At 43.5% G+C, this 14,022-nt stretch overlaps 1 protein-coding gene across 2 annotated transcripts; it reads right to left on the bottom strand.

Moving 5' to 3' along the window:
* Positions 1-850: 850 nt before the first annotated feature.
* Positions 851-13,995, bottom strand: LOC117365263 (protein GVQW3-like). 2 transcript variants are annotated; one of them, XM_033955458.1, is made up of 2 exons: positions 13,847-13,995; positions 851-1,496 (listed from the first exon to the last, which is right to left on the bottom strand). In XM_033955458.1, exon 2 carries the CDS (start codon positions 1,372-1,374, stop codon positions 901-903), a length of 474 nt encoding a protein of 157 aa, XP_033811349.1. In that variant the 5' UTR covers positions 1,375-1,496; positions 13,847-13,995; the 3' UTR covers positions 851-900. The 2 variants fall into 2 exon arrangements, with proteins under 2 accessions (XP_033811349.1, XP_033811350.1); XM_033955459.1 differs by having other exon boundaries at positions 851-1,493; positions 13,847-13,937.
* Between the last annotated feature and the right edge of the window lie 27 nt (positions 13,996-14,022).

The following is a 14,022-nucleotide window of genomic DNA, read 5'->3' as shown; positions in this document are numbered from 1 at the left end:
ATATTTCTATTTCTGTATACGCTGATTCAGTTATTTGATGAGATCTATGTTTTTATGTATCAATTTCACTAGTGTCTAATTTCTATGTAAGAATCTGTGGCAGTTTATCTTGTTCTGCTTTCCCAATTGCACCTCTGAAAAGGAGATGTACTGGTGCCCTGGAAGAAGTTTCAATATTCATATTAGAGAATGACACGGGGAAAAATTTTTCCCCGTCGCTGCAGGAACTCAATTTCCCCGTCCCTGTGTGTTTTGTCGCTGTCCCTGTCCCATTCCTGTAATCTCTACCTTAACCGCAGAAGTCTCAAACACTTATAGTTTTAAGTATTTGAGGCTTGTGCAGGTGAGGACGGAGCTTAGGCATTGGTGGAATTAGGCATTATGACATCACAATCTGAGTTCTAGAATGTTACTACTTATGATTTTAAAGTGTTTGAGGCTTGTGCAGGAGGACGGAGCTTAGGCATTGGTGGAATGATGCATTATGACATCACAATCCGAGCTCTAGAATGTTGCTACTTAGGATTTTAAAGTGTTTAAAGCTTGTGCAGATGAGGTTGGAGGTTGGAGCTTGCAGGAATGGGGCAGGGACAGTAAAAGAAATTGCAGGGACGGTATGGGAAAATTAGTTCCCGTGGGGACAGTGAAAAATTTGTCCCCGTGTCATTCTCTAGTTCGCATTTCTACCTTTTGGTAGGCTAGGTGGTTGCTGTTTGAATGCTGAGTGTTATGGTTGGTTTGCAAGCATCAAGTTAGAAGTATCCTAATTATGCTCTCTGTTACTAGGAGGGAATCCATGCTGTTTAACATTGTTCTTGGGTCCCATCTTCTCACAAATGAGAACCACTTGTTTGATCACTACAATTTATTCATTCCAATAAAGTTCCTGTGCCTTGCAGATCAACTCTGCAGTTCTCTTTTTTTGCTTTGTGTAACATTGTTCTTGCACACTTCAATGTGTCGTTGCATCTGCTCTTCTGTGAGATTTCTGGGGACCCACCTGGCGCACACGCGACGCATTTTCAGTTCCTCCGTTACAATATGCTGAACCCGCTCAAATGAGATGCCAAGTGAAGCTGAAAGTTCACGTAAAGTTAGCCTTCTGTCATTTTTCAACATCTCCGTAGCTTTGGCAATGTTGACATCCGTAACCACAGTGGATGGCCTCCCAGAACGTGCTTCATCAGTCACTCGCGTGTTACCTTCTTTGAAGTGTTTCCACCACCGAAATACTGCAGCACGGCTAATTGATTCACCACCGTAAGCTTGCCGTAACATTTCAAGAGTTTCATTACCACTCTTTCCAAGTTTAACACAAAATTCAATCACGCACCTCTGGCGTACTCTCACAGACACGTCTTCCTCATTTGCCATGACGAAACGTATGTTCTTCCTCTCGCTGTAACCCAACAATGAAGACTACGACAGTCCAACTGCAGGTTCAGAAACGTCGATGTGTGAACTCCACAAGAACCAGCAGAGCGCTGCCTTGTCTACTTTTTGGAAAGAAAAACAGAGGCAGTCTCATTACTTGTTAATCAGCCCTCGCATTTGGAAAAGGGAGCAGCGAATGAAATCATTACATTTGCAAATGACAAAAAATATTCACAATAATTTGGAAAAAACCCCAAAACAAAACCCAGACAATAAAAAATTGCAGGGCACCTTATAACAGTGAAATGTTGGGTATCTAAATGGCAGAAGAAATGTAATGTGGACAAATGCAGAGTGATGCACACAGAGAGAGCTCTGTCCCATTTGAGGACCTGCATATGAGCTGACTGAATATCAACCAGACATTTCTACAGTTTGTTTAAAATCTGCTACCTGTTACTTTTGTGGCGCATAATAGTTCTAGAACTATCTAAAGGAAATAATTAACTGTTCCCTATTCACCTGTTCTACCCCATTCATAATTTTATAAACATCTATCATTACCTCCTCTCGGTTGTCTTCTCTAGGCTGAAGAGCCCTCACCTGTTTAATTCTTCTTTAGGGTGGGGGGAGTTGGGAAGAACTGCAGGATGCTATACTTTGCAGGCTGGCACTCTTCATTATGTATCCCAATATTATGTGGGTATCAGATGATATTCAGAATTGACACCAGGCAAGGTTAGCAGTTGTCACCGTCCTCGTGGATAACTGCAGGAAACCATCCCATGTCATTCTTTAGACATCTGCTAAGCTATCATATCACAGGGCAGTCAGAGATACCTGCCTAGAAACTGCTATAGCTCACTAAGTAAAAGACCTGTGCTCCTCTTCCAGAGGTCTTAAGTTCAAATCCCAACCAGCTCCCCAGCACATATTTTAATTGTGGCATTCTACCTTGTAGTTGCACCTTGATGATCTCACAGTGAGGTCACCATTGTGCAGCTGCAAACCTCCATTTGCAATGAAGTAGAAGCCATGCTAAGGTCTGTATTTGGGGGTTTTTCTGTTCTTAAGCTTTTGCAAATGAAGGTATGCATGCAATCTATATATTTGTGTCACGTGCTTTCTTTGCTTTCAAGAATGAGCTGATTGGAGCACTGTTTAGTCAGAAAAAAAAGGATAGCTTTTTAGCAAGAAAACTAAAGCTATGTTTTTCATGTGCCGTGCTTCAGTTAATGGTTCGTTTCCTCTAATTAGCAAATAACATTGCTGTTTGTCCACTAAAATAGAAGGTTTTGCATGCAATATATCTGTTTTGATGTGCCCCGGTTATGTGGTGCCTTATTAAATGTATTTTGAGCCTAATAAAGCAAAAATAAAAACCCAGAGAGCTATTTAGCAGATCGCATTAAGGACATCCAAACTGTGCCTAAGTTCCGGAAGAACGTCCAAAGAGTGCCTAAGTTCCGTCCATAGAACTCAGATCTATTTGAAGCCCAATCTAAGCTCAAAAGTAGACCTGGTTTTCATTCGCCTACAATATAGGCATGATATGGACGCTCTAGGTCGTTCAGTGTTATATAAATGAATCAAAGGACGCCCAAATTGAGTCATTGCCCAAACCATGCTCACGTCTTTTGAGTTAGGAGCAAGTTTTAAACATGGGCGTCCATGAAATTGTGGCTGCGTCTACGTCCTTTGGACACCTAAGTATCAATTATCGCTTGTTAAGACCTTTAATTGGCTCATTAACTACTTAATGACTTAGGCGCCCTTTATAGAATCAGGGCCCAAGTGTCCAAACCGCAACCTAGGAAAGAGAGGAGGAGGTTGGAGGAGAGGAAGGGAGAGATGTACACAAAAAAAAAAGACATCCCCGAAAATAAGCCCTAGTGCGTTTTTTGGACCCAAAATTAATATAAGACATTGTCTTATTTTTTTGAGGAAACACGATACTAGAAAGCCCCGAGGGACGTAGGGCCAGGCTGCTCCCCTCTCCCTCTCCACGCGCACCTGAGGACATTTCTCACATCACCCGCCCCTCTGCCCAGAAGCCCAATGCTGTGTTGGCACTTAATAAGTGGGTTTTGAGTTGCAGTTTGGGCAGTCAGTCTCCAAAAGGTTCACCATCACTGACCTAGGGTGATGCTGCCGTGGTAAATTCACCAAAGCCCATTCAATTCCTATGGGCTTCAGTACATCTAATGCAGCAGCATCGCTACCAGCGCTTTGTAAAAAGGGCCCTTAGTAAGCTTTTTTCCTCCATAAATCAGGATCTAAAGGAGTCGAGGCAGATATTGACGAGCCCAATACTGTTGGTGCTGGATCCAAATCCTCCTCCGGCTCTCTTCTTTCAGTAGGAACAGGGAAGTTGAGAGAGCTCAGATTGTTTTATACTACTGTTAAATATGTATATTTATGACACCGTACCATGCTAATCTTGTTATTAGAATTTGCCTTCTCCGAGTTTAATCTTATTGATTGTTTTTTAATCCTTTTACTATCTTTTATGCGGTTAGCCAAATTTTAAGCTTGACATCAAGCTGAACCTGATGTACACCAGCTTGGGTAAATCTCTTCACAAAAGCAGTTAATAAAGCCCAATCATTCAATAAATGCAATAATTAAACACTAAGGGGTCCTTTTACTAAGGCGTGCTAATTGATTTAGCACATGCTAAAGATTAACGTGCGCTAAATTCATTGGCGCGCACTACATCGGTTAGCGCACCTTAGTAAAATGACCCTTAAAGGAACTAGTACTGCTTTTTGGTCTTAGGTTTTTATATAGATAGGTAAGTACATTTAACATCTCATAAATAAAAAAGAAAACCTTGAGACACACCCCACTGGTCATTTCCTTCACTAGAGTTGATCCTATTACCACCACCCTTCAGTTCTGTTACTTAAACAAATGTTTACCCAATTTATAATTGTTGATCATAGTAAAATAGTAAATGACGGCAGATAAAGGGTTCATAGACAAAACCGCCGAAGACAAAGGCGCGCGCCGACAACTGAGCGCAAGACGGAAGCGCGCGCCAAAGAAAAAGAGTGTTTTTAGGGGCTCCAACGGGGGGTTTTGATGGGGAACCCCCCCCACTTTACTTAATACAGATTGCGGCGGCGTTGTGGGGGGTTTGGGGGGTTGTAACCGCCCTCATTATACTGGAAACTTAACTATTTCCCTGTTTTTTTAGGGAAAAAGTGACGTTTTCAGTAAAATGTGGGGGGTTACAACCCCCCAAACCCCCCCCAACGCCCCCACAACGCGGCGCGATCTGTATAAAGTACAGTGGGTGGGGTTCCCCCCCACACCCCCCGTCGGAGCCCTTTAAAACAGTTGCGCTCAGTTGTCTGCGCGCGCCTTTGTCCCGGCACGCTTTTAACCTGATACACAGATAAAGACCTGAACGGTCCATCCAGTCTGCCTATTAATTATACTCATTTTAAATTAATTATTAAACTAACTTGTCTCTTCTTTGATATTTCTGGGCCATAGATTATAAAGTCTGGCAGTGTTCTCCCCAGCGCGTTTTAGCCGGGCGCTCCGCCCGGCTAATTTAAGTGAGCGGCCAGCTATCATCTCGGCATTGTATCTCTGCCCGGACTGATTGCAGCGACATTGACCCATGCACTTGTCAATGTGAGCCTCACTCCTTTATCCCGAGCAGAGAGTAAGTGCAGCTGTACTGGGAAGAGGAGGGGGTACTTCAACTACTTCCAACCTTGCGGGATTTCCGCAAACCTTTTCAGCGCACTTCTCTACTTCCAATTTGTCGCTGAGATCACCTGCAACACGCCCCGCTGCATTTCTTGTCCGGTGACCCACCCTCCTTTGACGTTAGTTCCTCAGCGTAGAGAAATTGTGACATGGGTGAAGGGCTGCCGGAGAAGGAAAGTTGCGGGATTACTACTGTATAACCTTAAATATGAGTTTGATGGAGGAGGGAAGGTTTGAGGGAAAGGTGCCAGATCGAGGAAAGGAGGAGACATGCTAGTAGCTAGCAGACATGGGCAAACTACAACCTGCGGGCCAAATCCGGCCCGTGGCTGCAGGAAGGGACTAGCCATTGTCGGCGCTCGTCAGCCAGTGAGTGAGGCCCACAGAGACTCTGTGGGAAAGAGAATGAGAAAACATGAGCGAGCGAAGTTAATCTTCCATGGCTCTGTCTGTCGGACCCTCTGAAGTCATGGGGCAGAGGGAGCGAGCGAGCGAGTGGTGCACAGTGCCCCTGTGTGGCTTTGACGAGTGGATCTGGATCAGGCCTCTCCAACTTCTTCATCATGACTCCTGACAACTGTGATTTCCTCTCTCCTGAGGCTGCTGGGGTGGATGTGAACGTGCTTCCTTTGCTGCCTCAATCGTCGGTGTCCTTGGACTGCCTCTTCTTCGGGGACCGGCTCTTGGCTGTTCAGGTCTTGACCTTCTCCTCCTGGCATCTGTTTCTCTGGTCTGCTTCCTGCTTTGGCCCATTGGGGAAGGTCCTGCTTTCAGCTGCCTCTTGTCACAGCCATCATACGAAGATCTGGTCAGGATTAATGACAGGCCAGCTTGCCAGTGACATTATTAATGACAGAGGCCAGCTTACTGTTCTAACAACACTATTTTTATTGAGTTTGTTTTAATTTTTCTTTTATCTTTTATTTATTCTGTTTGATTATAATTCATATATTCATCTTGTTACTTACTATTTAATTTTTGTAATTATCTCTAATTTTCCTATCTCCAATGGAGTTCCTTTCCTAATTTATCTGTATTTTATTGTAAACCACTTAGAGCTGTAATATGCTTAAGCGGTGTATTAAATGTTAACAAAATATAAACATGGGCTGCACACTGAGCGCCGAGAACAAGGCGGCCGAGGTGAGGAGCAAAATCAACCGGAGCCTGCACGAGGATGGCGAGAACGCAACCTGCGAGGTCAAGCTCCTACTGCTGGGTAAGAGACGTCTGCCTTGGCGCTCTCAAAGACTTCTTCCTCCCTCCCCTCCTTCATGAGGGCGACGCCAACGCTCTCCTCTGCTGCCAACGGTGACACAGGAAATGCGGCTCTTTGTGCAGCCGAGCCTTCCTCTACACGCCCTTTCGCTTGGTCGCTGCAGCGCCAGAAGGTTTGCCAGAGCCCCCAACTTACCCCTTCCTTCCGGCTGACCCTGGCTGGGTTTAAAAAAATAGGTTTGGACAAACTCCTTGAGGAACAGCCCACAAACTGTTGTAAAATAGAATGGAATATTGCCCTCTCCAAATGTCACCCCGCACCCCCCCCCCCAGTTGCCCCGGTCGCCCGGCCCCTCTGTCAAATTTAAGAACCCATTGTGGCCCACAAGTCAAAAAGTTTGCCCATCCCTAAGGTAGATGAAGAGAGAAGAAGAGATGGCAGGGTTCCCGGGGAGAATCCAGTTTAAATGTGCTTGTGCTATTTTCAAAATTCTTTATGGCATTTTCCCTCCTCTAGTTCTGCTATCCTGGAATCTTTATAGATTCTCTTTCACAAGGGGTGACCAACAACTCAAATTATCCTGTCCTTCTAGCAAAGGTATCAAAGGAACCAAGATCTTTGGCCATTCTTTGACCTTAAAATTTCCTCAACTTTGGAACAATCTTCCATTCTTTTTAAGAAGTTCTGTCTCTTTTCCTTTTTTTCATTAAGTCTTTGAAAACTATTCTGTTCGCTAAGTACTTTGGTAATTAATTTCCTCTCATTTTTTTTTTCTTTCTTTTCAGTCCTTATTGGCCTAAATTAACTACTGTAAACCGAGACGAGCTTTTCTGGATTGAAGTCTTGTTATATAAAGCCAAGCATTAGATTAGGAGTCGGGTCCCCGAATGAGTATGACTTGGTATCTTTGATAACATATCTTGTATTGTTAATCTGAATTTCTCATTTGAAACAGAGAATATGAAGACAGGTTATTCACCCTCTCCAAGGTAGGGAGAACGAGAGGGCTCTCTCTAAAGTTAAAAGGGGATAGGTTCCATACAAACGTAAGGAAGTTCTTCTTCACCCAGAGAGAGGTGGAAAACTGGAACGCTCTTATGGAGACTGTTATAGGGGAAAACACCTTCCAGGGATTCAAGACAAAATTAGACAAGTTCCTGCTGAACCAGAACGTACACAGGTAGGGCTGGTCTCAGTTAGGGCACTGGTCTTTGACCTAAGGGCCTCCGTGGGAGCAGACTTTGGGCACGATGGACCACTGGTCTGACCCAGCAGCGGCAATTCTTATGTTCTTATGTGCTTGTGGCATACCTTCTTGAATATTTATTTCTTTTGCTTTTTTTTTTTTTTTGGGGGGGGGGGACTGACTTGCTCACAGCATTATAGTTTGTTTTTTTTTTCTTGGTCTCATCTTCTGTTACTAGCTAAGGAAGGTGCCTAGCCTATATGAATTGAGAGAGTGAACTTAGTCCAGTTCTGAGGCTTGTAACAAGGACATAGTGAGAGAAAATATTACATTGTCAAAGAGAGTGAGAGAGACAGAAAGACCTGGAAAAAAGGTGGGAGGACTCAAAATGTTATCAGAAGGAAGACAGAGGGAGAAACCTGAAACAAAGGGGAGGCAGAAGAGAGGGGGGCAGATGTTGAACTTAGGAGAAAGAGACTGCAGAGAGGTGGAAAGATTCTGGACCAAGGAGGGAGGGAGGAAGGAAAGAAAGACTTGGAAGAAAGGAGAACAAATTCTGGAAATTTTTGGGGGGAGAGGAGGGGGTTATAAGCAGAAGAAAGACAGAGGCCTGAACCAAAGGGGCAGACTGGATGGGCTATTTGGTCTTTATTTGCCATCATGTTTCTATGACATGAGGCAGATGCTGGACTATGGGAGGTGCAGACAGAAGAGAGAGAAAGGGGGGGAAGGGGGGAGACCCTGAGGAAGAACAGAGAGATGTAAAATCATAACACAGGAGGGAGAGAAAGAGAGACATGTTGCCAATAGGGGTGGAGGAGAGAGGAAGAAAAGTTGGACTCATGGAGGGACAGAGAGAGATATTGGTTGGGGAAGAGAATGAAGTCTGGAGTAGAGGAATCGTGCAGGAAGCAGTAAGAAAGAAATATTGGATGCACAGTCAGAGAATCATGAAATCACCAGAGAAAGGTAGGAAAAATGATTTTATTTTTAATTTAGTGATCAAAATGTGTCGGTTTTGAGAATTTATATCTGCTGTCTATATTTTGCACTATATTTGTCTATTTTTCTATAGTTGTTACTGAGGTGACATTGAATATTTTAAAGCCGTCTGCCCTGACCGGTTCATAGACAACGGCGCGAAAGACAAAAGCGCGCGCCAACAATTGAGCGCAGCGCGCGCCGCCACGCCACTCTAAATTACAGTTTTTAGGGGCTCCGACGGGGAGTTTTGGTTGGGGAACCTCCCCAGTTTACTTAATAGACATCGCGCCGGCGTTATGGGGGGTTGTAACCCTCCACATTTTACTGTAAACTGAACTTTTTCCCTAAAAACAGGGAAAAAGTGAAGTTTTCAGTAAAATGTGGGGGGTTACAACCCCCCACACCCCCCACAACGCGGCGCGATGTCTATTAAGTAAAGTGGGGGGGGTTCCCCCCCCACCCCCCCATCAGAGCCCTAAAAACAGTAATTTAGAGCGGTGCGGCAGCGCGCGCTGCGCTCAATTGTCTGGGCGCGCCTTTGTCCCGGCGCGCTTTTGACCTGACACCGCCCTGACCTCTTTGAAAAATAAAACAAATATAAAATGATAATTAACATGTTCTCTGAATACAGTGTGCTTTGTGCTTTTTTCAATTTTGTGGTTACCATTATGAATTAATAAGATTATAGTGAGTGTACATGAAAAATAAATGGAAAAAATTGCATTACAATTAGTACTATTATAATGGGGGTGGGGTCAGGGGCGGGGCTTAGGCTGGGGTACTCGATTGGTATTTGTTAGACTTAGGGGGTACTTGGCTTGAAGAAGTTGAGAGACACTGGTCTAGATGACTATGGAGTTCACTCAGTAAGCCACAATAGTGATTCTCCCATGGCAAATGCACCAAAGTCAATTCAATTCCTATAGGCATCAGTGCATTTGCTGTGGCAGAATTGCTGTCTTAAAATCTAGATTGCCGGGGATGCAAAGCATTAACTGATTCAATGTGAGTTTGAAGTTGGTTGAATACCACTCTCTCAAGTACGGTAGTTTTGAAAGAAATAGAAGGTTTGATATTGGCAGTAGTTATTTGGAATAAGAGGATCTGCATTAATTGTTTTCAAGGGTGGCTTAAATGCTACTGGAACACTGCTAATGGCCTCTTTTACAAAGCTGCACTTGCGGCCCCGAAGCCCATAGAGATTTAAAGGGCTACGGGGGTGTTGCTGCGTGGCTTTGTAAAAGAGGCCGTAAGTGTCAAATCTTAAAAAAGAAAGACATATTGAGCACTGGAAAATAATTAACAACAACTAATAAAAATAGTGCTCATTTAATTTTCCCCACCACCAAATTTCTCCGTCCCACCCGGCTACATTTTCGTGCCACCCAGCTGGAAAAAATTTCTGGGGAGAACACTGTCTGGTATTGTCCTAGGTTCCAAATGCTGAAATTGCTGTCCAAACTCTAGCCAATCATCCTGTTTGCAGGATATCTACCATAAAGTCTGGCCAGTAACATCCTCAAGTTCTAAGATAGTGGAGTTCCCAGCCCATCCTACATCAGATCACCACATATAGGACACAGACCATGCAAAGTCTGTCCAGTACCGGCCTTAGTTTTTTAAATTTACATCCTTCATTTTCTAATTAGAGATCTTCTACATCACAGGTGTCAAAGTCGGTCCTCAAGGGCCGCATTCCAGCCTAGTTTTCAGGATATCCCCAATGAATATGCATGAGATCTATTAGCATACAATGAAAGCAGTGCATGCAAATAGATCTCATGCATATTCATTGGGGAAATCTTGAAAACCCGACTGGATTGTGGCCCTCGAGGACCGACTTTAACACCCCTGCTCTATATTTATCCCACGCTTTTTTGAATTTCCTCTTCACCACTTCCCCTCTGGAGGGCATTCCTGGCTTCTAGAGTCTCAGATTCCTCACGTTACCCACAAATCACACCTGCATAAGACTGGTCACAACTGCCAGACAGATATAGCAGGCCCAAGTTTTTCTTCCGCATCAGCTAAAAAGGCACAAAAATAACCCCTCCCGCCCCATTTTACAAAGTTGTGCTAGCAGCTGCCACTGTGGTAACTGCCCTGAAGCCCATAGAGATTTAAAAAACTCCTCAACTTTAGGAAAGCAATACAAACATACCTCTTCACCTAACTCCTCTGCCCATGACCAAAGGAGCACATGTTTATTGGAACTATTTCTTTCTTTGGTTCCTCACTCTCTGAACATTAGTCGATTCTCTGACTCAAGAAACATACATAAGTATAAGCTTTCTTTTTGCTCTTTTAAGGGCATAAAATCTGTTGCAAAGTTGAGTAGAGAGACTGTTCCACGCATCTACCACCCATTCTGTAAAAAAAGTATTTCCTTAGATTACTCCTGAGCCTATCACCTCTTAACTTCATCCTATGCCCTCTCATTCCTGAGCTAGTCTGGAAAGGTCCTCCCGCATCATCCCCATGGTTGTTCTCAACATGTCCAGCCATCTGATTGTAGGTTACCCTCTTTGTCTTGTTCATTTGATCTTCTTCTGGTTCACAGCATGCCTAAAATCCTTCACAGCTCAAATGAGTCAATCTTCTTTCTTTCTTGTTTCCGTAGTGTCCAGCTTTCGCATCCGTAACTGACCACTGAGAAAATGAGTGTGTGGACAAGTATGATCTTTGTTTGGAGTGTTACCTCCTTGTCTTTGAATACTTTGTCGAGAGCCTTTATTGAAGAGCAACCAAGTGCTATTCTGCGGAGTATTTCCTCCCTGCTAGTTGCTTCTTTGTCTACAAAAGAGCCCAGGAGATTGAAATCCTTTACAACTTCTATTCTATCACCTTCAAGCTCAAAATCTTCATCATCTTCCGTGTTCATGATCTTCGCCTTGTTTATGTTTAGTTCTAATCCCATGTTATGGCTGATATACTTAATCTAGATCTCTCTCTGCCAATTTTGGGGCACAAACTGTTGAATGTCAGGCACCAATCCTATTTCTCAAGTATGGGCGTTGCCATCAAAGCCCACTCCAGCCTTAATCCTGATCTGTTTTTGCCATTTACAGGATCCAGACCATAGAAGTCTGTCTGGCATTGGTCATAGTTCACAAACTCTGAAGCTGTTGTCAAAGCTCTCTCCAGCTATGAGATCATTTAAAATTTTGTTTTAAACAAGGTTCCATTCTTTTTCGTTATACTGATTTTCTATGTGTATACCATGCATTTTTTTAAATTCTGTCACTGATTTTGTCTTCACAACCTTCTGCAGGATGATATTCCAGGTATCCACCAACCTTTCTAAGAAAAAGTATTTCCTGATATTGCTTCTAAGTCTCCCACCCTGTAACCTCAAATCTTAAGCTCTAGTTCTACTGCTTTCTTGTCTCTGAAAAAGATTAGTTTGCATATTAATACCTTTCAAGTATTTAAAATGTCTGTATCATATCCCTCCCTAACCCCTTTTTCCTCTAGCATATACATATGTTGGTATTCAAGTTTCATTCTCAAGCCTCTTACCATTTTTGTTGCCATCCTCTGAACCACTTTAAATCTTTTGATGCCCTTATTAAAGAATGGCCTCCAAAATAATGAGAACAATATTTGAAATGAAGCCTCACGCACAACTTGTACAGAGGCATTAATACAGTGGTCTCAAACTCAAACCCTTTTCAGGGCCACATTTTGAAATTGGAGGTACTTGGAGGGCCTCAGAAAAAATAGTTAATGTCTTATTAAAGAAATGACAATTTTGCCTGAGATAAAAACTCTTTATAGTTTATAAATCTTTCCTTTTGGCTAAGTCTTAATAATAATATTGTAATTTATAGCTAAAGAGACGTGATCAAGAAACTGTTTTATTTTGCTTTTGTAATTATGATAAACATACCGAGGGCCTCAAAATAGTACCTGGCGGGCCGCATGTATGTCCAAAGGCTGCGAGTTTGAGACCACTGCATTAATACCTTCTTTCTTCTACTAGATATACCTCTCTCTATGCAGCTTGGCATCCTTCTGGCTACCTCTACCACTTTGTCATCTTATTTTACCGCTTCTCCTATTCTGTGCATCACGGCTCTTCAAACCCTAGTAAATAAAACTCTTTCGGGGGTTCTACACCTGGTGTGGCATCACTCTGCACTTCTTCATATTAAATTGTAATCTGGGGCATATTTACAGACATTTTTGTAGCAGAATAGGTGCCAGTACTGAAATACCAGACCATTCCTCAGGAGTAGGGAGATCACTGAGGAGCCCATCACAGTAGCCTGGTCCCATGCAACCAGCCATAGAATGCATAAAAAGGCAACACTGGCCCCCCTCTTTTATAAAGGCGCGTTAGCCTTTTTATCACGTGCTAAACGCTAATGCGTCCACAGACTTATAATGGGCACGTTAGCGTTTAGCGTGTACATATATTTAGCATGTGCTAAAACACGTAGCGCACCTTAGTAAAAGGAGCCCTAAGTGTGCAGAACCTCTTTAGGTACTCGTCGACTTACGACCGCAATTGGTTCCGACTGACAGGTCGTAAGTTGATCGGGACGCAAGTCGGCCTATGTTAGATTATGTTTGACGGATTCAAACCGACAGCTCGCGCGCCCTTTAAATACTGAAGGGGTGTGATCGCAACAAGCCACTTCGCGCCCCTTCTAAACTTCGGAAGAAGCTCCCGGACCCGCCGGCGGCGCGAGACCAGCTTCCCCGTTCATTTCATTGGCTAGCGGAGCTCGTGCATTTGTTTAAAAAGTTTCATGTCTAGGCGAATGGTCTCGCTAGCTGCCGAGCGACGCGCGGGAACACGGCGACCAGCCGTTGACGCCGGCTTACTCTCGCGCTGCATTGTACTGCTACATAGCGAGACTTGGGAGGGCTGGAAACTGTCGTAAACGTCAAACAGTCGTAAATTGCATAGGTGGTAAGTCGACGAGTACCTGTATTAACTGTATTAATACTTGGGTACCATGGGGTCATTTTTTATCAAGCAATGGAAATCCTTTCTAAAAAAAAAAAAAAAAATCATAATAAAAAGCCTAGACATATACGTGTAGTTGCATATTTTTATTTTTCCTCTAACTCTACTTTTCACTTCTCTATTACCCTCCAGGTACTTTAGTTAGATTGTGAGCCTTCGGGACAGTAAGGGAATTTTTCAAGTACCTTTCTTATTTCTAATCTTAATGTATATTTTCTGTAAACCGCTTAGAACCTAACAGATGTAGCGGTATATAAGAAATAAATTACATTACATATTTAGATGAGTGCGTTTCAACAATTAAACATTTTGACTTTTACCAGGTTCTTAACATTATTCATTTCAATAAAAATGATTTAGACACTAATTTTTTTTTTCAACCTACCCAAACCGACCACAAGCAGAGGCGACAGCCACTAACCACCTCACAGCAGCCTCACGCGCCGGCTACGTACCCCGTCGCCCGCCCGAGCCAATCGCGTCCTTCCAGGGGGGTGGCGCCGGCGTCCCCCCCCCCCCCGGACGTCCTCTCGTCACTTCCGTCCTCTCGCCCAATCAGCG

This window comes from Geotrypetes seraphini, chromosome 8 (assembly GCF_902459505.1).
Source record: "Geotrypetes seraphini chromosome 8, aGeoSer1.1, whole genome shotgun sequence".
Lineage (NCBI taxonomy): Eukaryota > Metazoa > Chordata > Amphibia > Gymnophiona > Dermophiidae > Geotrypetes > Geotrypetes seraphini.
Note: the sequence above shows the minus strand (reverse complement) of the source record. Positions and strands in the feature narration are given on the sequence as shown.